General features: G+C 40.5%; 1 protein-coding gene and 1 long non-coding RNA gene across 12 annotated transcripts in view; both read left to right on the top strand.

The window, feature by feature from the left end:
* Positions 1–13,303, top strand: part of KIF23 (kinesin family member 23) — a 60,421-nt gene extending 47,118 nt beyond the window's left edge. For 5 of the 11 annotated variants that reach the window (XM_086322781.1, XM_086322773.1, XM_086322779.1 and 2 more), the window contains 13 exons: positions 3,357–3,436; positions 3,530–3,649; positions 3,861–3,987; positions 4,319–4,477; positions 5,354–5,511; positions 6,139–6,312; positions 6,782–6,961; positions 7,298–7,606; positions 10,210–10,440; positions 11,221–11,303; positions 11,490–11,568; positions 11,919–11,989; positions 12,686–13,303. In XM_086322781.1, the coding sequence (XP_086178907.1) occupies positions 3,357–3,436; positions 3,530–3,649; positions 3,861–3,987; positions 4,319–4,477; positions 5,354–5,511; positions 6,139–6,312; positions 6,782–6,961; positions 7,298–7,606; positions 10,210–10,440; positions 11,221–11,303; positions 11,490–11,568; positions 11,919–11,989; positions 12,686–12,701 (1,787 nt within the window). In that variant the 3' untranslated portion in view covers positions 12,702–13,303. The remainder of the gene's footprint in view (positions 1–3,356; positions 3,437–3,529; positions 3,650–3,860; positions 3,988–4,318; positions 4,478–5,353; positions 5,512–6,138; positions 6,313–6,781; positions 6,962–7,297; positions 7,607–10,209; positions 10,441–11,220; positions 11,304–11,489; positions 11,569–11,918; positions 11,990–12,685) is intronic. The other 6 variants (XM_086322777.1, XM_086322776.1, XM_086322775.1 and 3 more) reach the window with 3 other exon arrangements.
* A 357-nt stretch (positions 13,304–13,660) lies between these two features.
* LOC147365258 (uncharacterized) lies at positions 13,661–23,951 on the top strand. The gene is made up of 2 exons (XR_015135320.1): positions 13,661–13,711; positions 23,644–23,951. It is a non-coding gene; the product is annotated as an uncharacterized LOC147365258 (long non-coding RNA).
* The last annotated feature ends 610 nt before the right edge of the window (positions 23,952–24,561 follow it).

Here is a 24,561-nt window from a genome sequence, read left to right as displayed (position 1 = left end):
TTAGAAGAGCAATGGGATTAAAGCCATCATCCCTGGGAGAACATGGCATGGTCAGGGCAGCTGGAGTGGAGGGTGTGGGTTGGTGAACTGTGGCCCCTGAGGCAGGAGGGCAAGGCAAGTTCATGAAGACCCTGGACTATCACATTAGTGTGAATTTCTTGTTGTAGGAATAATGGTGACTACCAATTATTAAGGGCTGAGTATTTATCATAGAATCTACTATATATCGGAGAAGGCGATGATACCCCACTCCAGTGTTCTTGCCTGGAGAATCCCAGGGACGGGGGAGCCTGGTGGGCTGCCGTCTATGGGGTCGCACAGAGTTGGACACAACTGAAGCAACTTAGCAGCAGCAGCAGTAGCAGCTACTGTATATGGGCTTGATTTCTTGATTCTGACTTTACAGGATTGGATCATACCCATTGTGTCAGACTGGAAGAGGTTAAGTAATTTTCCCAAGGTTAGAGCCTGGTTCAAACCCAGGTTGGTTGAACTTCCAAAACTTGTTATCTTTCTGCTGTTACACAGCCAGTGAAGGATCAGTTTTAAAAAGATTTTCCCAGTGTAGTAGATTAATTATCAGAGGCAAGTCTGGAGAGATGAAAACCAGTTGGGAACCTTTTGCAGTAATTCAGATGAGCAGTCCTGTCACCTGGAGGCAAAGGTCAGCCAAAACTAAGAGCTAGTTTGGAAGCAGGCCCACCTGGATGTGGAGAGGAAGGAAGAGAGGAGGATAAATCAAAGAAAACCTTGATTGAGGAGAAGTAGTTTGAGGTGCAGGTGTGGGCAGCTAAGAGTTGTATGTTGCACATACTCAATTTATTCAAGTGTAGGTGCCTAGCAACTGGATGCAGAGGTAGGTAGATATGGAAGGAGAGAGATTTGACTTGAGGATTATAGGTTTAGGTTTTGCCAGTGAAGACATGATTGAAGCGATGGGGAAGATAAGATTATTCATGGAGTAAAAGGAGGAACACTGAGGGCAGGGCCTCGAGGACAATAGATCCTTGAGTCTGGGAAGGACAGTAGTGGGTAATAGCCAGGTGGCTTGGAGTTATGAAGTGACTCAACACACACTTTTTAAAAAATTTTTTATTTTTTGCTGTTCCGAGTCTTTGTTGCTGCGTATGTTTTCTCTGGTTGCAGTGAGGGGGTCTACTCTCCAGTTGCAGCATGCAGGCTTCTCATTGTGGTGGCTTCTCTTGCTGAGAAGCAGGAGCTCTAGAGTGCACGGGCTTCAGTAGTTGCAGGGCATGGGCTCAGCAGCTGTGGTGCACTGGCTTAGCTGTTCTGCATGAGTGTTCAGTCGTGTCTGATTCTTTGTGACCTGGTGGACTGTAGCCCACCAGGCTCCTCTGTACATGGGATTTTCCAGGTAAGAATACTGGAGTGGGTTGCCATTTCCTTTTCCAGGGGATTTTCCCAACCCAGGGATTGAACCTGCATCTCTTGTGTCTCCTGCATTGGCAGGCAAATTCCTTACCACTGAGCCACCTAGGAAGCTCTGGGCTTAGTTGCCTAGGACTAACAGCACACACGCAGTATATACGTCTATATGAAAAGACAAAGCATCCAGAATCCATATCACAAGAGGAAGGACTGACCTTGGAAAAGCAGGTTTAGCTGGATTGGAAGGAAAGAAGAAACCTGAGGATTCTGATGCTTTGGGGACAAGAACAGAAACCTTATCAGTGTTGACATGATGGGGAAGAGGTGACACGGTTAGGGAGTTAAAAGTAGACTGGGGCTGGTTTGTGGCTGGGGCACATGACAACCTCAGGTTTCTAGAGGTTTCGGAGTTCTGAGTGACAAGGTTCAGGGCGTGGCTGTAATGCTAGAGAAAGATTTCCTGGACTTGCGGTCTGGGCCCTCTGATGGCATGTTAGAGTGACCTTCCTGTTAGATGCTGAAGTTGACCCAGGAGCTGGCATGTAAGGGGAATGTGTTTGAAGAACAACAGCAAGGGACTAGGAAAATGCGGCTGGCCGCCTGCTGCTCACCATCCTTTTAATATGTCATGCTTTTAGAAAGTAGGCAACTTTTATTCACAAGGCTGCAGGAGAAGCACCACTCTTCTGGGAAATAAAAATAAGGTTGTACGGTTTTGCATCATGGGTGGGGTGAAGCCTGTGGATATGATTCAGAATATTTTAGAATGTATACCATAAAATACAGGATTACAAAGAAACCAATTAGACTGAAATGTGTTTTTAAAAGTTTTCTTAAAACCTTTGTCATACAGTAATTTATGTGCTTTATTAATGCCTTAAACCTGACAGCATGTCTATAACTACATAATTTCAAAGTAGCAATGAATGTAAGTATCTTGAGATAGGCAATAAACTGTTATAAAAGTTATCTGTGACTTCTGTTGATTAAAAAGCACAAGTACTACTATTACCATTACTGTAGGTGTTTGGCCTACATTCATAATTGAAGAAATAGCTAAATTTCAGAGGTTAGTAAGAAAAAAGATGCATTTACTTCCCAACCATGTATGCACACTCCCTGAAGTGTACCCATGGACTACATCCAGATCACAGGTGGCCATTAGAGAAAGAGATGGAATGGATCATTCTGTGAGAGGTCTGAGGGTATGGCAAGTCTGCTAGCAGCGATATGGGTTTTGAAGAACACATGGAAGAACGGAGGAAGGACAGTGCGAGCTGGGGTCAAGGGGGAGAAAGCATGAATCATGGAATATCTTGGAGGCACAGATGAGCTCTGTATTTTGAAAGGTGGCCAAGAATGAAAGCATGGTTTCAAAATGAAAAAACTTTTCTGTGTTGTAATACTTTTAGGGTTTCTGCAGGTGAGATCTCCTGTATTGTTGGCTTGATAGATCTGTCAGACTTGCCCTAACTCAGAAATTCAAACGAGTGGCCAGGACTAACAAGCATGCTGCCTAAGAAACCTTCTTTAGATATAGAGGGAACAGATTTAGTTGGCTCTTGAGACACCTGACTGGTAGAAACAGGAGCTCCTTCTGGTGCAAGGGAGACATCGATGTCTGGATGGAGCCAACTGTAGCCTGAAACAGGGGCATGGTTTAGAGGATATTAAACATCTGTACTCAATATCCTCTTTCATGGCATTTAAGATTTGAAACAAACCTTACGGGTCATGAAGTATAATGTTACATTCAGTGGAGAGTCTTTACATAAGAATCCCGGTACTTACACTCTCCTGCAACATTGCCATATATGGACAGTTCTTTAAGCTGAGCCCACTAAAATCTGTCATTTGTAATTTCTATCTAAGAGTTCCATGAAGTAGATATTTCACAGACAAACAGACCATGCTCTAGCTACTCCATTGGTGTCTTCAAATGACTTCTGTGTACATTTTTCTATCAGGTAACATTAACCAGTCACTAATGACACTGAGAACATGTATGGAGGTCCTGAGAGAGAACCAAACTTATGGTACTAACAAGGTGAGCAGCAGCCTTTGGTTGTTTGTATACTTTGTGTAGTTTTGTTTGTGTGCAGTTTCTGCCTGATGTATTTGGGTTTGAATATATTTATAGATGGTTCCATATCGAGATTCAAAGTTAACCCATCTGTTCAAGAACTACTTTGATGGGGAAGGGAAAGTACGCCTGATCGTGTGTGTGAATCCAAAGGCTGAAGATTATGAAGAAAGCTTGGTAATTTTAATGCCTTTATGAAATCTGAGTTTCTGTAGAGAAAACCATTTACATGTGAAGAATAACATTTTGAACATTTTAAAAACTGATACAGAACCACTGGTTACAGAAGTGAACTAATGACCAATCTATTACTGTCTTACTGATTTCTGAAGAAAGACTGCAAAAGCTTATATATAAAAACAAAATCAAACCCTGTTTTGTATCTTAGCAAGTAATGAGATTTGCAGAAGTGACCCAAGAAGTTGAAGTAGCCAGACCAACAGACAAGGCCATATGTGGTTTAACACCGGGGAGGCGATACAGAAACCAGGCCCGGGCAGGTCCTGTTGGAGACGGTATGAGCTGCTGTGCGTCATCTGCCTGCTGCTGAGTCTGTCTCTCTCTTTTTTAAATCTATTTCACTTAAGAAAACTGTTCACTTTCTTTCCCCTCAACAAACAAGTGCAAAAAAAAGTCTGAACCAAAGTATAAATCACATTTCTTTTATTATATACTGACATTTTTTTCATTTTTTCTTCTTTACAACTCATATAACTCATTTTTAAGGAAATATGATGACCCAACAAAGTACACTGTTAATTGGACTGGGGCTCTTACCAGTGTTAAACTTGTTTGAATAACTCTTTCTCTCCTGTGTAACTTTTTTTTTTAAACAACTCCATACAGAACCGCTGGTTTCAGAAGTGGTTTTACAGAGTTTCCCACCTTTGCCATCCTGCGAACTTCTGGATGTCAATGATGAGCAGACTCTTCCCAGGCTGATCGAAGCACTAGAGAGACGACATCACCTACGACAGATGATGATTGAGGAGTTTAACAGGCAGTGTAAGGGCAAGCTGTTTATAGTCATCTTAACAGGAGAAACTTGCAGGGAGTTTTGTGTTGGGACAGCATCTTTCAAGGAAGGGTTGCCTCTGAACTTTAGTAGCCCCCAAGGCATCATTTTATATCCTAAGAACGTAAAGCAGAAGATCAAAGTGGATGTGAATTTCTCCCTTTTAAAAATTAACAGTCATGATGAAAGGGATAAGAGCTACTTCTTAGCTCCTACTAGTTATTTATATGCAAGGCATTTAACATGTATTATTACATCATAATAACTGTATCTTTGAGAAAATTACTTAATCCTTTATTTCTAGTTTCTGACTGCAAAATGGGATTATAATTGTTCCTGCCTCAGAGGGGGAGTGTGTTAAATATAAGGGTAAGAGATGATATATGAAAATCACATATGACATCCTGGTACATAGGAAGTGCTCACTGAATGTATGTATTCTTATCACCATCATAAGAAAAATGTGAGATTAAATGGTACTTAAATCTCCATTTTGAAATGAAGAAACATGCTCAGAAACAACTTGCCCACGTCACTGACTAGTGAATGGTACATAGGGATTGAACTAACTTGAACTAACTGTCCCTAAAGCTAGTGTTACTTCTGTTTGTTTCTGCATTTGTTCTGAAACAAATTATTTATGCTATAGTGCAAAATCAAAGACTTAAGTGTTTTTTCAGTAACAAAAGTATCTCTTTTGTGGATTTGAGGAACTCTTGATTTCCTTCCAGACTTGTTTTCTGATTATAGACTTTCAAAGGGGTATTTGCTGAAGAGCTTCATTTTATATAAATGACAGTTATAAAAGTTGACTTCACCAGTTGCTTTGGAATTGGAGTAAACTTGCCTGCATGCTTTTGTTTCAGCTATTACTTTTAAGGCTTTGTTACAAGAATTTGACAATGCTGTTTTAAATAAAGAAAACTATATTCAAGGAAAACTAAATGAAAAAGAAAAGGTGATCTCAGGACAGAAACTGGAAATAGAACGACTTGAGAAGAAAAACAAAACTTTAGAATATAAGGTTGGTTTTGGGGTTATTATAATGGATGTATGTGCTGGACATTTAACACTGGTCTTTGATTTAGCTATTCTGCTGTACGGACCTGCAGCTGCTGCTTCCTTGGGAGTTATCACTTGGTTATTTACTAATCTTCATCCCATTCCCCCCATAGAGGAACTGTTAGTGAAAGGCAATAAAAGGGTAGAATACTCTTTATGACACAGACCTTACCAATTGAAGAGAATGTTCTGGTGTTTTAGTTTTGATTATAAATTGCTTTTTGACTTACTACTGAGGATAATTTAGGGGATGCATGATTCATTCTAGAGAAGCTAATCTCAACCAATACAGTTTCTCTATTCTGAAAGTGGCCTTTATAAAAACAAAATTTTAGGCCTTAGTGTTAGGGAACAGTAATTTTCACATGAAATCAATTATAACTTCATCTTTCAGTGAGGAGCTTGTTTAAAAGTTCTCATTTCTAGGAACAGAGATGGGCATTCAGATGAAATTTTAGAGGAAAAGGTTTTCTCCATGATTCTTCTTTCCATAACTGTGCTTGCACAGGCAGATTGTGAGAGAGATTATTTTAAAGCTACTTGAAATGTTTACACATCAAATGTTGAACTTAATGGTCTACATTCCCAGGTTGAGATTCTAGAGAAAACAACAACCATCTATGAGGAAGATAAGCGCAATCTGCAACAGGAGCTTGAAACCCAGAATGAAAAACTTCAGCGACAGTTTTCTGACAAACGTAGACTGGAAGCCAGGCTGCAAGGCATGGTGACGGAAACCACCATGAAGTGGGAGAAAGAATGCGTGAGTGCCACTCCCACAGCCCCCGTCTCATGGGTGACTGATTTCTAACTGTAGGGTTCTGAACGGCTTGTACTGGGGTCCCTGGTGGCTCAGCTGGTAAAGAATCTGCCTGCAGTGCGGGAGACCTGGGTTCAGTCCCTGGATCAGGAAGATTTCCTGGAGAAGGGAATGGTAGCCCACTCCAGTATTCTTGCCTGGAGAATTTCATGGACAGAGGAGCCTGGCAGGCTACAGTCCACGGGGTCTCGAAGAGTCAGACACGACTGAATGACACAGAGTGTTTTAGTGGTGGCAACAGCAGCCACTACTCCGTCCCCTTTACCTTTTTTCTCTGCCCTAACAAGTCACAGCAAATTAATTAGCATTTTGAAGAACTATCATCTTTAGGAAATAAAATGTTCAGGTGAACTGATGCAGTTGGTTTGGTGTAACTGAATTAGACTACTTATTGCCATTCATAAACCTTCAGGAGCGTCGAGTGGCAGCCAAACAGCTGGAGATGCAAAATAAACTCTGGGTGAAGGATGAGAAACTGAAACAACTGAAGGCTATCGTTACTGAGCCCAAAACCGAAAAGCCAGAGAGGCCCTCTCGGGAGCGCGATCGAGAAAAAGTGACTCAGAGATCTGTTTCTCCATCACCCATACCTGTAAGTTGTTTGTAGTTGTGTTGTGTAGTAACTTCATAGTACTAGAGAAGATTTGTTCAGATTAGCTGACTATTTCTATGAGAATCAACTAGCTGACTATTACTATGAGAATCAATTTTTTTGTTTTAAATTTATTATATTTCTCAAATTTCTATTTATACTTAAAAATTTAGTATAAACACAAATTTAGTGTAAAATTAGTAATTCAGAACAAAAATTGTCTTAAAAAAAGACAAGTTATAAATTATGTCTTCACGAGCTAAAATTACAGCAAAGTAATGAATTGTTTCTCAGTTTTTCAACTCTCGCTCATTAATTTCTCTTCAATTTTTTTAGCTTTCTAGTAACTATATTGCTCAGATTTCCAACGGCCAGCAACTCATGAGTCAACAGCTACATAGGCGCTCTAACTCTTGCAGCAGCATTTCTGTAGCTTCCTGTATTTCGGAATGGGAGCAGAAAATACCTCCGTACAACACACCTCTCAATGTCACATCTATTGCGAGGCGTAGGCAGCAGGAGCCAGGACAAAGTAAAACTTGTATCGTGTCAGACAGAAGGCGAGGGATGTACTGGAATGAAGGCAGGGAGGTGGTTCCTTCGTTCAGAAATGAGATAGAAGTAGAAGAGGATCACTGCAGCAGGGTTAGTGCCAGTTATCATTTTAAAGCATTGTAGCAATAGATTTTAATGTTGTGTGTTTTTATAACTTGGTTTTGAAAGTTCACTGGAATGATGGGTGAGCTCTAATATATAAGCAAGGTCTGATTTTTTCTGTCAGTTTGAAAGATCAGATCACCCTGAAACTGAGGCCTAGCTCTTCATCTGAAAAAGCCTAGCTGCATTTGGCACAGAAAGTGCCTCGTGTTCAGTGAACACGTGCTCTTCAGCTGCATGAACTGATAAGCAAAATCCACAGAATCAGTGAGTGTCTTAGAACACATTTTCCATTCTTTTCTTGTGGCTTTTCTTCCTCAAATTGGAGTTTTTACGTTTTTTTTAATTTCCATTTTTAAAACTGCTTTCCTGGACTTTTATTTAAAAAAAATAGATATGTAAATATTTTTTTTTCTTCAGCCTTTGACAGTAAGTCATAGACTTTGTGTCTTACACACATAACCACAGTCTTCATCACACCTGAGAAAGTTAGTGGTGTCCCAATAATGGCTTTTCATTTTTCAAACCTTGGTCCTATCAAAGTGAATACATTATATGTGGTTATTATCTCTTTAATCTTTTTAATATAAAATAGTCCATCCTCCCCCTTTTTTAAATTTTCATGATACTATTTTTTGAGGAGCCCAGGCCAGTTGTTTTATAACTGCCAAAGGAAGATTTACATGTCCAATAAATTGCTTTTAATCTCAAGGCCTTTGTCTCAATTTAGAAGGGCTCTGCCTCATTCAAGGTTGTTTAAACAAATTCATGTTTATATTTTCTTTTTAAAGATTAAGGTAAAATTTTCCTCTGAATCTGAGTAAGTTGGCAAAGTTAATATTGTGAATCTACATTTAGTAAAATTTTAATATATCTAAGAATTTTTCTTTAAATAATTTAATTTATAGTAAATATTTGCTTTAGATTTTGTTATTGTATAATTTAGGGTACAGAACATATTTCATTTAGGTGGCCTGCATTCCTGATTATTAAGGGATAATGATGAATTACAAGGTATTTACCAAAGGCAACAGATAAGTCTAAAGTCGCTTAAGCTTCTTTACTTTGCAGATTTTGCTTTAAACCTTTTTGGGGAGCAAATTATATGGTGACTGGTCTTTCTGATCAACTCTAATAAATCCTCCTTATTTCATGCAAATTTATAGACTGGAAAACTATTCAAGGCCTACTTATGCCTGGTCAACATTAACATAGTATCTAATGTGGCTATGAGGTATTTAAGAGAATTTACTAGAGATCCTTTAACTTCTTTTGAAATCAAAATCTCTTTAGAAGTGCAGCAGAATACACATCTAGGTTTGTTGGTCAAAAATTATGTCAAGGCGAACTCAATTTATATACTTCAGTGAGGAAGAAAGCTTAAATATTTTGTATTTCATAAATGACAGTAGAGTGTAAGTAAGGACAGTCATCTTTCCAAAGTTTGTTTCACAGTGTCTCTGTTGCTAAATGTGTTTGAGAAAACTATCACCTTTGCTAAATGGTAGGTCATGAAAACCTCTTTCTTCCTCATTCAGCATTAAGCCATTTAAGAATGGGACGTTTCCTGCTTGTTGTGAGGCCTGGGTATCCTTAGTGGCAAATGCTGTTGCCCATGTTTTGGTGTCATGATTTTGTCACTGATGCATTGTTTGTTATAATTGTACAGGGGAGATACTTCAGTTCTCCAAATACACATTTTAAATTAGGTGTCCATACTTGACCGGTTTTGAAGGATTTGGCCTGTGACAGACCCTTTCATTTGCTTTCAGTTTTGCAAACAAAAACTTTGCAAAGTTACAAAGAAACTATTAACTATGTTCTGTATGTGATTTTTCCCCCCACCCTTAGGTTGACTGTGCTAAACTTAACTTTCCTAAATTTATATAACGTTTTACTGGAAGTATCTAGTTTTTTATTGCATGATAAGAGACTGATTTGATAGTGAATTCTTTATCTGGTTCTTGGAACCTTTAGGAAATGTTTGTGAACTTTTCATAAAGTTATGTTCTGGGATTTTTAAAAGTTTGCAGAAGTACTTTATTTACATTCTTTTAATCATTTTATACACAGGGTTCTTAAAATACTTTGTTTTTTAGCATGTATTTACTATACAGCTCCATCAGCTTTTGCTGGGGGGAGAGGTCTGTTTTTTTAATAGGAGTATTTTCTCTTTTGTTTAGAGGCCTATGATGTGTTTAGGGCTTTTACTGATCTTTTTGAAGCTTTTAACATAGTTGTGGACCTAACAGATTACTTCACAATAGCAGGAACAAATACTGGTTTTTGATCAAGAATGAAAAAATGAATTATTTGTCCTAAACATCACCTACACAGGAAAGACTAGCAGCATTACCAGAACTTTCTCTTCTACTCTTTGTTGAAAGGGAAGATCTCTAGTAGAATATATACTACATACATAAACTGGTATTTAAAGATGTTTGTTGGTTTTGTGTCTACATACAAAGATTCATGCATTTGTTTTCATACTGTCACCAACTAAAGTAGCCAAAACTGCTGCACTTCTAATAGTACCCTGAAATTAATTCTGGGTTATGCTTGTTTCTTGATTCCTCTCTCAATCTGATCAGAACGCACCACCAATTCGTCTGCGACACAGACGATCACGCTCTGCGGGAGACAGATGGGTAGATCATAAGCCTGCCACTAACCTGCAAACTGAGACAGTCATGCAGCCACATGTCCCCCGAGCCATCACTGTGTCTGTTGCAAATGAAAAGGCACTAGCTAAGTGTGAGAAGTACATGCTGACACACCAGGAACTAGCCTCCGATGGGGAGATTGAAACTAAGCTAATTAAGGTAAAAATTTACACAAGAGAAGGAAATATTCAAAAAACAAGAAACCATTTACTCTTCTGTTCCTTTGACACATAGACAGTGTCAACTAGAAGAGAAATGGGTATTTGATAAAACTTTTTTTGTTGTTAGAAAACTCAAGTTACTCCTTGGGTTTGAATCTGCTAAATTGGAACTAAATCTGCTAAATGTGTTTGTTAGAGGAACTCCAGATATATACTTTTAATTAATGTGCGTTTTGTTTTAAATCAAACAAAGAACTCCTGCCTTTGCTTAAGAGTACTATCATTGGAGGGAATTCCTTGGCAGTCCAGTGGTTAAGACTGCTGTCACTGCCAAGGACCCAGGTTCAATTCCTGGTCTGGGAACTAAGATCTCGCGAGCTGTACATAACGGCCAAAAAAATAAAAAGACTGTCCTGTCACGTGTGTATGAGAGAAGGGGAACATCCAAAGAGGACAGTATATTGCCTTAGAACATTTAGAAATTTGATAGATTGCTTGATCTTTACTATAGTTTTTAAATTACTGGTTGAATAAAAAGGAATGTTATTTTCTGCAAGTAAGAATGCTATTAATTATACTGCATTGGACTTTTTTTATAGAGACATATGCACACAAATCTTTAAAGTATTTTAAGGTACTGACCCAGCAGTCCAAGCACCATCTGGTTTTGTGGATGGGAGTTTTCATAAAAGTCTTAAAAAATCAGTTTGAAATATATATGTATGTTTATCATTTGGATGTATAAAAGTGTAATGGTGATCTTTTCTCCTGGCTGTAGGGTGATGTTTATAAAACAAGGGGTGGTGGACAATCCGTCCAGTTTACTGAAATAGAGACTTTAAAACAAGAATCACCAACTAGGTGAGTGAGCATCAAATTGCTTTATTTAGAGGGCTGTAATTTTCTTAGCTGCTCGTTCTTGAGGAACAGACTAGCCTGTAAAAACGTGTCATTAATTCTTTGAAGGAGTATATATGGTATTTCTCTAATATTTTTCCTGTTCTTAGATGTAAAAAATAACTGTTGCGTCGTTCCCTTTTTCTGTAGTCGAAAACGAAGATCATCTACAGTAGCACCTGCCCAGCCAGATGGAACAGAGTCTGAATGGACTGATGTAGAAACAAGGGTAGGAGTGAAATATTTGTAGGGGTGCATTTCTGCTCTGGTCTTACTGGATGGAGCTCTTCAGTTCGAAGCCCCTGTCTTTAGTGTAGTGGGTCTATGCCCAAAAATCAAGTAAGAGAGCATCACCTAGAAGAGCAAGAATGTCCATCAAGCTGATGGGAGTCCTCTCAGGAGCAGAACTGTTATTCCTGGGGACAGATTTGAATAAAGAGTGTGGGAAGGTGGGGGCCAGGCTCCAGCCTTTGCCACTCACTTTCTCAAGAACTCTTTCTGATAGAAAATGAGATTACCTGGATGGTCTCTGAAGACCCTCCAACCTCACAGTTTTCCTCTCTGTGGTTTTCTCCCCAGTGCTCTGTGGCTGTGGAGATGAGAGCGGGCTCTCAGCTGGGGCCTGGGTACCAGCACCATGCACAACCCAAGTGAGTACTGACCAAGTGTGGCCTTTCTCTCTGTCTTCCCTCCCCACCACCCCTTCTCCCTACATCCACCTTTTTTTTTCCCTAAGAGGATCTATGTGTTTTTTGGTTACCCTCTGGAATATCTGGGCCCTACTGGCAGACTACAGGAGGCAGTAACAGTGCTGAGAACCCTGGGGGGTTGGATAATAGCAATTAGAGCTGTAAGAACACTCACTCTTTCTTGTTCCTAGTTTGCGAGTGCTCATAAAGCTTTCAGAGGCCTAAGGGAGATCACCTCTAAGGAGGGGAGGCTGGGGTCGGGGTGACAGCTCCTCACATAATTCATTCTTTCCTAACCTGCCTCTTGTTATAGCAAGAAGTGTTCATTAAAATAAAACGGAATGGTGAAATCTGGTAGGGAAAGGAATCACATATTAAAGACATAGCCAAGAGTCTGGCCCATTCTTTTACTATTTTAAGCCCCCTTTTTTCAAGTATCTAACTATACAGGTCCATGTGTCTACTTCTGACACATGTATGTACTCCTTAGGCAATTTGGAAAATCAGATAAAGATGGGAAGTCTAATTAAATACTGGATAAGCATATTTTATTTGCTTTTTTAGAATAACTTTTCCCATGATAAAACAGGAATTCTCTCAAAGCCCTCCTAGAGATTCATTGCAAAACTCAACACTAAATGCTGGCTTTCATTTTAGGCGCAAGAAGCCATGAATTGACAGTTTCAATAACAAAAGAACATTTTCATCATTTGTGTTGGTGATTTCTCCAAAGCAGTGCCTTCTGAAAACCATCTTATAAAACTCCAGCTTTGTTGAAAATCACAGACCTCATGTCATCACACACTGGCCTCCATCAGGGATTCCCCTGTGGCTCCAAAGATATCTAGGATTCTACAAACTTTTTATATTATACACCTTGCCATATTTAATATTAGTAGCAGAGAAAGACCCCTCTTTCTCATTGCTGTATGAACTTTTTTATATTGCTATTTTTTGTATATTTCTTGTATAAACTAATTCATGCATGTGTTTGTCTTGGATAATTAAGGAAAAATATATCTAGATCACGCTTTGCTTTTTATTGTGATTTTCCACCTGCTGTCTGAATATTTCTTAAGGATTTATAAACAGAACAAATGCTGCTATTGATTAGCTGCGAGAATGCACTTTAGACATATTGGACAATTCAACCTGAGATATCAGACTCGCCAATACTAAAACCATTTTAGGAAGGTGTTTGGAATTTTGTATGTATGTACTTTCTGACATTTAGATATGCCAAAAGAAATGAAATAAAAGCACTAAGAAATATAAGGTTACGAGATGGTAATTTAACACACTCCCAGAACCTGGCATCGTGCTTGTCATTTAGCTGGCAATCATCTTTGGGGGGAATGAAACAAAAGCACTAGAAACTGCTGTCACCATGCTGAGGATACCTGTTTCTGCACGCAAAGAAACAGGTTTGAAAGGGGCTATTTACTCTGCTGAAAACCAGGAATACCCTCCCAGTCCACACAACCCGATGGTGTACTGCAGTCCACAGGCCATCCTTCGTACATAAACTGTGTTTGACCCGGAATCCTTTTACTTCATTCAACTTAGGGTTTCACGAATAGCACTCAATCTCCAGGTATGAAAATTTTAAATTATTGGTATTATACCTAACTTGCAGGTGCAGATAAAAAGTAGAGGAGCAAGTGATGGCAGCAGCATGGCAGTGTGAGTTCCTTTTCTTCTTTTATTTACAACTATCTGCTTGTTGATGGGCTTCCCTGGTGGCTCAGACAGTAACGACTGCCTGCAATGCAGGAGACCTGGGTTCCATCCCTGAGTCATTCATAACCGAACAGAAGTTTCTCTGTACACTACACTGGAACATGCAAAAGATTTCTACCAAAAAGTGCTTCAGAACATAGGTGGGGAGACCTTAGCAGCACTGCGGACCCAAGAGTTCGTGAGCCTGCCTCACCCCCACCTGCTGGGGGGAGGGACGGGAAGCCAGACGGGAGTGTAGAGACCGGAGAGTGTGGGCGGACGGTGCGGGAGAGGGCATCTGTGGGGAACCAGGCAAACGGTGGGGGGACAGAAACCAGTTTGGAGGCCGAAGGGGAGCAGCAACACACTGGGCTTCCACTGCCAGGGACCACAGCCACCTCCCTCAGAGGTCTTAAAGTGACTGCCTCGCTGCCTGGCTGGGCACTGCTGGAGGAACCTGCTTCTTTCCAGCAGCACTAATTCCTCAGGAGCGACTGGTGGGAGTGGGGAGACGGAGACGAGAACAAAGAGCACTGAAGGATCTCACGTCCTGCTGCCTGCCTTGGATTTCAGCGGGAGGTCTGTGCGTGGCCCTCCGGGGGGCTTACCGTAGTGGAGGGTTCCCCCTGCCTGCTGTGGAAAGGGGGTGCTAAGCCCACATTGCCCCACTCTGCTGCCAGCTTTTTCTAGGCAGACTTTTTTTTAAACCGGCTCTCCGTAGCATGGCCCTAGAGCCAGCTGAGGTAGAGAAACCAAAAATTGAGCTATGCCGCCACCTTGTGGAGAACAAAAAAAAGGTTTCTAATGGTCAGTGTTGAACTGGAACATCTAACAACTAGAAAGAAAGAGGTGTGCTACTTCAAACTCAGTGGGCAGAGGCACATTTTACCAAACAAAAAAATCACAGTGATATGGAATCCCAAAGAGAAAAACAATAATTCTTCAGCAACTGAATCCACAGGCACAGAATACTGTATCTGATAAAAATTAGAAACAGCTGTGATGAAAGTACAAGAAAGCTTAGGCAGTTATTTACCAAATATATTGAGTTTTCAAAAAGAACCAAATTCTTCAGCTGAAGAATTCAATGAATGAGATCAAGAATATGTAGAAAGCTTAGGGAATTAGGCAGATGAAATTTGGGAAAGAATTAGCAACTTGATTCTTAAAAAGTGAAAACCTAAGAGAACTCTCATACGTGATGAGAAAAACAAATGTGAGACTAATGGTCTATCCGAAGGAGCAGAGAGGGAGAGGGGAGCAGAGAATGTGTATTTAAAGAAATAGCTGAGAATTTCCCAAGCCAGGGAGGAAGTTGGACCTAAAAGCCCAATAGGACACACTATTCTCTCAATGCCAAAAGACCTCCAATTACATCAAAAGCCATTAAAAAAAAATCATAAAGGCAACAGTGGGGAGAAAAAGTAACTTACAAACGAATGCTTGCAAGGCTATCAGTGGATTTCCCAGCAGAAATTCTACAGGCCAGGACAAAGTGGAACGACATATTCAAAGTGTGGAAGATAAATATGGCTGGCCAAGAATACTTTATCCAGCAAAGCTGACCTTCAGCTATGAAGGAGAAATAAAGGCTTTCTCAGACACACAAAACCTGCCTTACAGGAAATGCTACAAGGAGTTCTTAAGTTGAAATAAAACGGTCCTAACTAGTGACACAGAAATGAAAATACACATAAAAAGAGGTAAACTGTGACATCGGAAGTATAAAAGGGGAGGAATAAAAAGGGTTGAGCCATTACAGGAGAATGAAAACAAGACGCTATCAGCATGAGAAGGACTACTTTACTTATGAGATGTATTCTGAAAGCTACAAAGAGGTGAGTGAAAAAGCTGGCTTGAAGCTCAACATCCAAAAAACTAAGATCATGGCATCTGGTCCCATCACTTCATGGCAAATAGAAGGGGAAAAAGTGGAAGCAGTAACACATTTTTACCTTCTTGGGCCCCAAAACCATTGCACATGGTGACTGTAGCCATGAAATTAAGAGATGCCTGCTCCTTGGAAGGAAAGCTACGACAAACCTAGACAGCATATTAAAAAGCAGAGACATCACTGCCAACAAAGGTCCTCATAGTCAAAGCTATGGTTTTTCTAGTAGTCATGTGTGGATGTGAGAGTTGGACCATAAAGAAGGCTGAGCGCTGAAGAACTGATACTTTTGAACTTGGAGAAGACTCTTGAGAGTTCCTTGGACAGCAAGGATATAAAATTAGTCAATTCTAAAAGAAATCACCCTGAATATTCATTGGAAAGACATGCTGAAGCTGAAGCGCCAATACTTTGGCCACCTGATGTGAAGACCTAACTCTGGAAAAGACCCTGATGCTGGAAAAGACTGAAGGCAAAAGGGGATGGGGGTGGCAGAGGATGAGATGGTTAGACGACGTCACTGGACACAATGGACATGAGTTTGAGCAAACTCTGGGAGATGGTCAAGGACAGAAGAGGCTGCTGTGCTGCATCTCATGGGGTCACAAAGAGTTTGACACGACTGAGTGACTGAACAACTACCACCACCACAAAGCAAAAAAAAACAGGCAAGAAACATTATGAAGAAAAAATAAGGAGGAGCAGACTGAGCAAATCACTAAGGAAAACTACCACTTTACAAAGGTAGAAACAGGAAAAAGATAAAAAACAAGGCAAATGATAAGAGAGCAATAGTGAGTCCTTATCAATAATCACTCCAAACACATTATGTTACTTATAGGCAGAAGCAAAAATATAAAAAATGTTATAGAAATGAACCCATTTACAAAACAGACAGACTCATAGACTAGAAAAAAAAAATTATGGTTACCAAAGGGGAGGGATAGATTGGGAGTTTGGGACTGACATATGCACTTCTATATTTAAAACAGATAACCAACAAAGACCTACTGTGTATAGCACAGGGAAATCTGGTCAATACTCTATAATAATCTAAACGGGAAAAGAATTTGAAAACTAGATACATGTATATGCAGAACTGAACCACTTTGGGGTACACCTGAAACCAGCATGACATTCTTAATCACCTACACTCCAACATAAAACAGAAATTTTAAAAGAGGGCTGAATCAGGAAGAAATAGAGAATATGAGCAGGCCATAACCAAAGAGACTGAATTAGTAATCATAAACCTAACAGAGAAAACCACAGGACAAGATGGCGACACTGAAGAATTCTACCATTCAAAGGATCATCATCATCAATCCTCAGTTCAGTTCAGTTCAGTTGCTTAGTCGTGTCCGACTCCTTGCGACCCCATGAATCGCAGCACGCCAGGCCTCCTGTCCATCACCAACTTGCAGAGTTCACTCAGACTCACATCCATCGAGTCAGTGATGCCATGCCATCCAGCCATCTCATCCTCTGTCGTCCCCTTCTCCTCCTGCCCCCAATCCCTCCCAGCATCAGAGTCTTTTCCAATGAATTAACTCTTCACATGAGGTGGCCAAAGTACTGGAGTTTCAGCTTCAGCATCATTCCTTCCAAAGAAATCCCAGGGCTGATCTCCTTTAGAATGGACTGGTTGGATCTCCTTGCAGTCCAAGGGACTCTCAAGAGTCTTCTCCAACACCACAGTTCAAAAGCATCAATTCTTTGGCGCTCAGCTTTCTTCACAGTCACAACTCTCACATCCATACATGACCACAGGAAAAACCATAGCCTTGACTAGACGGACCTTTGTTGGCAAAGTAATGTCTCTGCTTTTCAATATGCTATCTAGGTTGGTCATAACTTTTCTTCCAAGGAGTAAGCATCTTTTAATTTCATGGCTGCAATCATCATCTGCAGTGATTTTGGAGCCCCCCAAAATAAAGTCTGACACTGTTTCCACTGTTTCCCCATCTATTTCCCATGAGGTGATGGGACCAGATGCCATGATCTTCGTTTTCTGAATGTTGAGTTTTAAGCCAACTTTTTCACTCTCCTCTTTCACCTTACTCAAGAGGCTTTTTAGTTCCCCTTCACTTTCTGCCATAAGGGTGGTGTCATTTGCATATCTGAGGTTATTGATATTTCTCCTGGCAATCTTGATTCCAGCTTGTGTTTCTTCCAGTCCAGTGTTTCTCATGATGTACTCTGCATATAAGTTAAATAAGCAGGGTGACAATATACAGCCTTGACATACTCCTTTTCCTATTTGGAACCAGTCTGTTGTTCCATGTCCAGTTCTAACTGTTGCTTCCTGACCTGCATACAGATTTCTCAAGAGGCAGGTCAGGTGGTCTGGTATTCCCATCTCTTGAAGAATTTTCCACAGTTTATTGTGATCCACACAGTCAACTCTTAGAAAAATTTGAGAAGGGAATACTTCCATACTCATTCTATGAGACCAGCATTAACCTGAAACCAAAGCCAGATAAGGATATAACAAGAAATGAAAATGACAGATCAGTATCCCTGCTGAATATAGGAACAGAAAATCTCAATAAAGTATCAGCAAACTGCATTCAAGAACACTTAAGAATTGTATACCATGACCAAGTGGGATTTATGCCTTGTATGTAAGAATGGTTCAACATATGTAAATCAATAAATGTCACACACATTAATAAAACATAAAAATCACATGACCATCTCAATAGATGCAGAAAAACTGTTCGACAAAATACAACATCCTTTCATAATAAAAAAACCTTAGCAGATTGGGTGCAGAAGGAACATACCTAAACATAATGAAGCTCATGAGTAACAAACAGTTAACATACTTTCACTGGAGAAAGAAAGCTTTTCTTCTAAGATCAGGAATAAGACAGGGATGTCTATTCTCATTATTCTTATTCAATATAGTATTGGAAGCCCTAGCTAGAATAATTAGGCAAGACAAAGAAATCTATCTGAACACAATGAAAACAGTACCTTGAAAAGATATCTAACCCCCATGTTCACTGCAGCATTATTTACAATAGCCAAGACATGAGTCCACCAACCAATGAACGGACAAAGAAAACACGTTATATGTAATCACATTGAGATACTACTCAACTATTAACAAGTAATAAAATCCTGCCATTTGAGACAACATGGATAAACCTTGAGCACATTTTGTTAAGTGAGGTAAGTTAGACAAGTACTGTCTGATTTAACTTATATACCCATCTGAATGCAGAGTTCCAAATAGCAGCAAGGAGAGATAAGAAAGCCTTCCTAAGTGAACAATGCAAGGAAAGAGAAGAAAATAACAGAATGGGAAAGACTATAGCGATCTCTTCGAGGAAATTAGAGATACCAAGGGAACATTTCATGCAAAGACGGGCACAATAAAGGACAAAAGGTCCATACCTGTGAGGTATGGACCTCACAGAAGCAGAAGATATTAAGAAGGGGTGGCAAGAATACACAGAACTATACAAAAAAGATTTTAATGACCCAGATAACCACGATGGTGTGATCACTCACCTAGAACCAGACAACCTGGAGTGCAAAGTCAAGTGGGCCTTAGGAAGCATCACTATGAACAAAGCTAGTGAAGGTGATGGAATTCCAGCTGAGCTATTTCAAATCCTAAAAGATGTTGTTGTTAAAGTGCTGCACTCAATATGCCAGCAAATCTGGAAAACTCAGCAGTGGCCACAGGACTGGAAACGGTCAGTTTTCATTTCAATCCCAAAGAAAGGCAATGCCAAAGAATGTTAAAACTACCACACAGTTGCACTCATCTCACAAGCTAGCAAAGTAATGCTCAAAATTATCCAAGCCAGGCTTCAACAGTACATGAACCAGGAACTTCCAGATGTTCAAGCTGGATTTAGAAAAGGCAGAGGAACCAGAGATCAAATTGCCAGCATCTGTTGGATCATAGAAAAAGCATGAGAATTCCAGAAAAACATCTACTTCTGCTTCATTGACTATGGTAAAGCCTTTGACTATGTGGATCACAACTAACTGTGGAAAACTCTTAAAGAGATGGAAATACCAGACCACCTGACCTGCCTCCTGAGAAATCTGAGTGCAGGTCAAGAAGCAATCGTTAGAACCAGACATGGAACAATGGACTGGTTCCAAATTGGGAAAGGGGTACATCAAGGCTGTATATTGTCACCCTACTAATCTAACCCTATACAGAGTACATCATGAGAAATGCCAGGATGGATGAAGCACAAGCTGGACTCAAGATTGCCAGGAGAAATACCAATAACCTCAATATGCAGGTGACACCATCCTTATGGCAGAAAATGGAGAGTAACTAAAGAACCTCTTGATGAGACTGAAAGAGGAGAGTGAAAACGCTGGCTTAAAACTCAACGATCAAAAAACTAAGATCATGGCATCTGGTCCCATCACTTCATGGCAAATAGATAGGGAAACAATGGAAACAGTGAGACTTTATTTTCTTGGGCTCCCAAATCACTGCAGATGGTGACTGCAGCCGTGAAATTAAAAGACGCTTGCTCCTTTGAAGAAAAGCTGTGACTAACCTAGACAGCATATTAAAAAGCAGAGACATTACTTTGCCGACAAAGGTCTATACAGTCAAAGCTATGGTTTTTCCAGTAGTCATATGTGGATGTGAGAGTTGGACCATAAAGAAAGCTGAGCATTGAAGAATTGATACTTTTGAACTGTAGTGTTGGAGAAAACTCTTGAGAGTCTCCTGGACTGAAAGAAGATCAAACCAGTCAATCCTAAAGAAAATCAGTCCTGAATACTCACTGGAAGGACTGATGCTGATGCTCCAATACTTTGGCTACTGATTCAAAGAAGTGATTCATTGGAAAACACCCTGATGCTGGGGAAGGTTGAAGGCAGGAGGAGAAAGGGATGACGGAAGATGAGATGGTTGGATGGTATCACCAACTCAATGGACATGAGTTTGAGCAAGCTCTGGGAGTTGGTGAAGAACAGGGAAACCTGGCGTCCTGCAGTCCATAGGGTTGCAAAGAGTTGAACGTGACTGAGTGACTGAATCCAAACTTGTAAAACTCAAGAGTATTATGGTGGTTACTTGGGCCTAGGAGTTGGGAAGACCTGACAGATTTAAGTTTACTACATGCAACAAGTATAAATAAGCCCTAGAGACATAAGGCACAGTATGGTGAAGGACAAAAAAGATGTCCTTTTCATTATAGGGGACTGGAATGCAAAAGTAGAAGTCAAGAAACACCTGGAGTAACAGGCAAATTTGGCCTTGGAATACAGAATGAAGCAGGGCAAAGATTAATAGAGTTTTGCCAAGAAAATGCACTGGTCCTAGCAAACACCCTCTTCCAACAACACAAGAGAAGACTCTACACATGGACATCACCAGATGGTCAACACCAAAATCAAGATTGATTATATTCTTCACAGCCAAAGATGGAGAAGCTCTAAACAGTCAACAAAAACAAGACCAGGAACTGACTGTGGCTCAGATCATGAACTCCTTATTGCCAAATTCAGACTTAAATTGAAGAAAGTAGGGTAAACCACTAGACCACTCAGGTATGACCTAAATCAAATCCCTTATGATTATACAGTGGAAATGAGAAATAGATTTAAGGGCCTAGATCTGATAGATAGAGTGCCTGATGAACTATGGACAGAGGTTCGTGACATTGTACAGGAGACAAGGATCAAGACCATCCCCATGGAAAAGAAATGCAAAAAAGCAAAATGGCTGTCTGGGGAGGTCTTACAAATAGCTGTGAAAAGAAGAGCAGTGAAAAGCAAAGGAGAAAAGGAAAGATATAAGCATCTGAATGCAGAGTTCCAAAGAATAGCAAGAAGAGATAAGAAAGCCGTCCTTAGCGATCAATGCAAAGAAATAGAGGAAAACAACTGAATGGGAAAGACTAGAGATCTCTTCAAGAAAATGAGAGATACCAAGGGAACATTTCATGCAAAGATGGGCTCGATAAAGGACAGAAATGGTATGGACCTAACAGAAGCAGAAGATATTAAGAAGAGGTAGCAAGAATACACAGAAGAACTATACAAAAAAGATCTTCATGACCCAGATAATCATGATGGTGTGATCACTCATCTAGAGCCAGACATCCTGGAATGTGAAGTCAAGTGGGCCTTAGAAAGCATCACTACGAACAAAGCTAGTGGAGGTGACGGAGATCAAGTTGAGCTATTTCAAATCCTGAAAGATGATGCTGTGAAAGTGCTGCACTCAATATGCCAGCAAATTTGGACAACTCAGCAGTGGCCACAGGACTGGAAAAGGTCAGTTTTCATTCCAATCCCAAAGAAAGGCAATGCCAAAGAATGCTCAAACTACTGCACAATTGCACTCATCTCACACGCTAGTAAAGTAATGCTCAAAATTCTCCAAGCCAGGCTTTAGCAATACATGAACCGTGAACTTCCAGATGTTCAGGCTGGTTTTAGAAAAGGCAGAGGAACCAGAGATCAAATTGCCAACATCTGCTGGATCATGGAAAAAGCAAGAGAGTTCCAGAAAAACATCTATTTCTGCTTTATTGACTATGCCAAAGCCTTTGACTGTGTGGATCACAATAAACCGTGGAAAATTCTTCAAGAGATGGGAATACCAGACCACCTGACCTGCCTCTTGAGAAATCTGTATGCAGGTCAGGAAGCAACAGTTAGAACTGGACATGGAACAACAGACTGGTTCCAAATAGGAAAAGGAGTATGTCAAGGCTGTATATTGTCACCCTGCTTATTTAACTTATATGCAGAATACATCATGAGAAATGCTGGGCTGGAAGAAGCACAAGCTGGAATCAAGATTGCCGGGAGAAATATCAATAACCTCAGATATGCAAATGACACCACCCTTATGGCAGAAAGTGAAGGGGAACTAAAAAGCCTCTTGAGTAAGGTGAAAGAGGAGAGTGAAAAAGTTGGCTTAAAACTCAACATTCAGAAAACGAAGATCATGGCATCTGGTCCCATCACCTCATGGGAAATAGATGGGGAAACAGTGGACACAGTGTCAGATTTTATTTTGGGGGGCTCCAAAATCACTGCAGATGATGATTGCAGCCATGAAATTAAAAGATGCTTACTCCTTGGAAGAAAAGTTATGACCAACCTAGATAGCATATTCAAAAGTAGAGCCATTACTTTGCTAACAAAGGTCCGTCTAGTCAAGGCTATGGTTTTTCCAGTGGTCATGTATGGATGTGAGAGTTGGACTGTGAAGAAAGCTGAGTGCCGAAGAAATTGATGCTTTTGAACTGTGGTATTGGAGAAGACTCTTGAGAGTCCCTTGGACTGCAAGGAGATCCAACCAGTCCATTTTAAAGGAGATCAGCCCTGGGATTTCTTTGGAAGGAATGATGCTAAAGCTGAAACTCCAGTACTTTGGCCACCTCATGCGAAGAGTTGACTCATTGGAAAAGACTCTGATGCTGGAAGGGATTGGGGGCAGGAGGAGAAGGGGACGACAGAGGATGAGATGGCTGGATGGCATCACTGACTCGATGGACGTGAGTCTGGGTGAACTCCGGGAGTTGGTGATGGACAGGGAGGCCTGGCGTGCTGCGATTCATGGGATCGCAAAGAGTCGGACATGACTGAGCGACTGAACTGAACTGAACAGTGAATATAGACAACACTACTGTACTGTAAGGAGCTTCCTAGGTGGCTCAGTGGTAAAGAATTTACCTGCCAATGCGGGGGACGTAGGAGACATAGTTTCAATCCCGGGGTCGGGAAGATGCCCTGGAGAAGGAAATGGCAGCCCATTCCAGTATTCTTGTCTGGGAAATCCCATGGACAGAGGAGTCTGGTGGGCTACAGTTCATAGAGTCGTAAAGAGTCAGACATGAGTGAGCATGCAGCGTGCACACTCTGTATCATAAAAGTCAAACTTGCTAAGAGACTAGAACTTGATTATTCCAACTAGTGAGAAGAAATAATTCTGAAATGTGATACAGGTGCTAATTATTACTATGTGCACGTGTGCTCATTTGTGTCTGATTCTTTGCAGCCCCACGGACTGCAGCCCGTCAGGCTCTGCTATCCATGGAATTCTCCAGGCAAGAATACTACAGTGGGTTGCCTTATCCTTCTCCAGGGAAATCTTCCCCACCCAGGGACCGAATCCGTATCTCTTGCATCTCCTGCATTGGCAGGCAGATTGTTTTATCACTGCGCCACCTGGGAAGCCCAATTATTACTACAATGGCAATCATTATAATACATAAATGATCTAATTATACATTACAAGATGTTGTACACCTTAAATTTAGACAATGTTACATGTCAAATGTATTTCAATAAAAAATGAAAAGTAGATTCTTGGAATTGTAAAAAGAAAAAAGAAAGCACTAGATAATATAAAAATAATTTGCCACGAACCGACAAATTCAGTGAATTTCCATGATAACCATATGTGCTAAAGCACTTCAGTCATGTCTGACTGTGTGTGACCCTGTGGACCACAGCCTGCCAGGCTCCTCTGTCCATGGGATTCTCCAGGCAAGAGTACTGGAGTGGGTTGCAACGGCCTCCTCCAGGGGATCTTTCCCACCCAGGAATCGAACCCAGGTCTCCTGCAGTGTAGGCAGGTTGTCTACCACCAGTGCCACCTGGGAAGCCCGGAATATCTATGTATTAACTATGCTCTTCTAGACATTTCAACAAAAAACATGGTTTTGGGACAAAATCAGAAGTAGTACTATGGAACATTATGATGACACAGCTGTTCTTAGCTGAACATACATTTTTCTGTTTTTTTTTTTTTTCAGTCCGATTTTTTAATTACTAAAATTTTTACCAAACCACAAGTTTGTGTACACGACACACAGTGAGGCCAACCAACACCAAAACTAATTAGAGTCTGGAACAGAAAAGTTTATTACAGATTCATACAAGGAGATGGGTACCTTATGCCCTAAGAAGCCCA

Source organism: Bos grunniens, chromosome 10, assembly GCF_055505025.1.
Source record: "Bos grunniens cultivar Pamir isolate PY7600 chromosome 10, Bosgru_T2T1.0, whole genome shotgun sequence".
Taxonomy (NCBI): Eukaryota; Metazoa; Chordata; class Mammalia; order Artiodactyla; family Bovidae; genus Bos; species Bos grunniens.
This window is presented reverse-complemented; position numbering and strand designations above follow the sequence as displayed.